This window comes from Peromyscus californicus, unplaced genomic scaffold (assembly GCF_007827085.1).
Source record: "Peromyscus californicus insignis strain IS unplaced genomic scaffold, ASM782708v3 Scaffold_7__1_contigs__length_154581171, whole genome shotgun sequence".
NCBI lineage: Eukaryota > Metazoa > Chordata > Mammalia > Rodentia > Cricetidae > Peromyscus > Peromyscus californicus.
Genome location: NW_026294595.1, coordinates 16,927,117 through 16,929,089, shown reverse-complemented (window position 1 = coordinate 16,929,089; position 1,973 = coordinate 16,927,117). Strand labels below are relative to the sequence as shown.

The 1,973-nt window shown below is 35.6% G+C and overlaps 1 protein-coding gene across 1 annotated transcript; it reads right to left on the bottom strand.

The window, feature by feature from the left end:
• Nucleotides 1–1,094: 1,094 nt before the first annotated feature.
• On the bottom strand, nucleotides 1,095–1,560 carry Ofd1 (OFD1 centriole and centriolar satellite protein). The gene is given in 4 exon segments (XM_052722510.1): nucleotides 1,095–1,265; nucleotides 1,267–1,354; nucleotides 1,356–1,434; nucleotides 1,437–1,560. Coding segments are annotated over 4 exon segments (462 nt in total).
• Nucleotides 1,561–1,973: the final 413 nt, after the last annotated feature.

The following is a 1,973-nucleotide window of genomic DNA, read 5'->3' as shown; positions in this document are numbered from 1 at the left end:
TACAACACAATAAAGACAAAATCGGTGGTTTTATAGTTATTCCTATTTCACAGTACAATCTTCTTAGTTACATAATTAACATTGTTGAAATGGTTTGATTAGGAGCAGTTTGTGGGATTATTAACCACTCTTGGTGTCTCCTCACCTCATTAGATAAGGAACTCAGCACTGACTATTGATAACAAACAGTTTCTCATGGTCTGTTGCTCAATATTACCAAATCTTTTCAGTGTGTTCAAGCTATTTTCACTGGAAAGTGAACAGTTTTTCTATTGATTTTCATTTAAACGACACATGCTCACATTAAAATACGTGTCTGAATTACTTAGATACCAATTATCTTTTCCTAAGAAGAAGCTGTGTCAGGTTAAAAATTGTTTTGTGGTTTAATTTTGTAAACAATTTAAAATTAGCTTAGTTAAAATGGTACCACTCAGTTTATTTGGTATCTTGCTAACACAGATGCAATGATAAATAACTTAGAATTTGGAAAACAATAATTGTAGGCTTGCTTTCATTACTGAAGACTAGTGATATTGACTTTTGATTTACTAGTTGAGTAAGGTGTGTGGAAACCTATCAAATCCAACGTATTTGAAGTATATTTGTTTTCAAATGCCTGTTAAGTGTTTCTGGTTGCCATGAAGTAAATTGGCATGCACTCCTTCTTTGCCTAAAAAAGAAAATAGAGCCTGGGTCAACAGCTTAGCGTTGGAGTGATTGCCTAGCATGAGCCTCAAACACACACACACACACACACACACACACACACACACACACACACACACACACACACAGGGGGGAGGCAGAGAGAGAGAGATTTTAAAATTAATAAATACAATTGATGCTTATTTCCTATGAATAAGCAACTTCAAATAATTCCCTTTTTATTAATTTTATGATATCTTTTATTTTTGTTCGTTGAAGCTTTTTATACAATGCATTCATTAATTTTTAAAAAAATTCTTGTTTTAAGTACTGCCCTTCATCTTTTGATTATTTTGGTTGAATATATGAATATATATATATATATATATATATATATATATATATATATATATATATATATATTTGCCTTAGTACTGGCTGGAAACTCAAGAATCTGTGGAGTTAGCTTTTGTCACTGCATTTGCATAATCTGAGACCCTTGACCTGACTCCACCTGCCATAACTTTGTTCTGTTCAAGGGGCACATTCCAGAAACTTCCACTTGTATCCAGATTGTGAGCTGCCATCTTGCCACTCACTAGGCCACTCAGAGAATGACATCAGAGACTGCTTTGGAACATTCCTTCTCCAGAGTCTCTGAGTTTCTTTTAGTTGCATTTTACATGAGAAACCAGAGTAGCTAACCTTTTGTCAAAAGATCATATCCAAATATCTGGACCTTTAGCTGTGTAGAATGTTCAGTTTCACTTTACAACTGTTTTACCACGCTTGCCCATGAGTTCAAGCACCTTGTGCTTTAAGCGCTATAGCATTTTCTGCTTTCTGTAATTCTTTCTGGAAACAAAAAGGCTCAGGAGGTGGCTGAGTTATATGATCTAGGAGTTTTCCCATTCTTATTCTCTTCTAGTTGCTGTTTAAGTAATTATTTTGTGCCTGAAGCTCCACTTTCTCTCTTTCATCTTTTCATTCAGCAAATGGTTTTGTTTTGAATTAAAAAAGTCGGGGAGGGATTTGGGCAGACTAGCTACACCTCAGCTGCTGTCAATTGATTTTCAGATATCCTGAGTTCTTCCGTTTTTGAATGAATAATGTGAGGTTCTCTTGCAGGTGAGGTGTTGTCTTTATTCTTCCTTTCCTCTTCTAGCAGGTTATTAGTTCTAGCGATGCAATCATCCCTTACTTCCAGCTGTCACTGGAGTTCAGTGTTGAGCTTTTGATCATAGATCTCTCTCTTCCTGTTCTTTAGATTCTATTCCTGACTCCTGAGTGCCTCGGCTTCAGTTTTAGTTCTTTCTTCTTGCAGC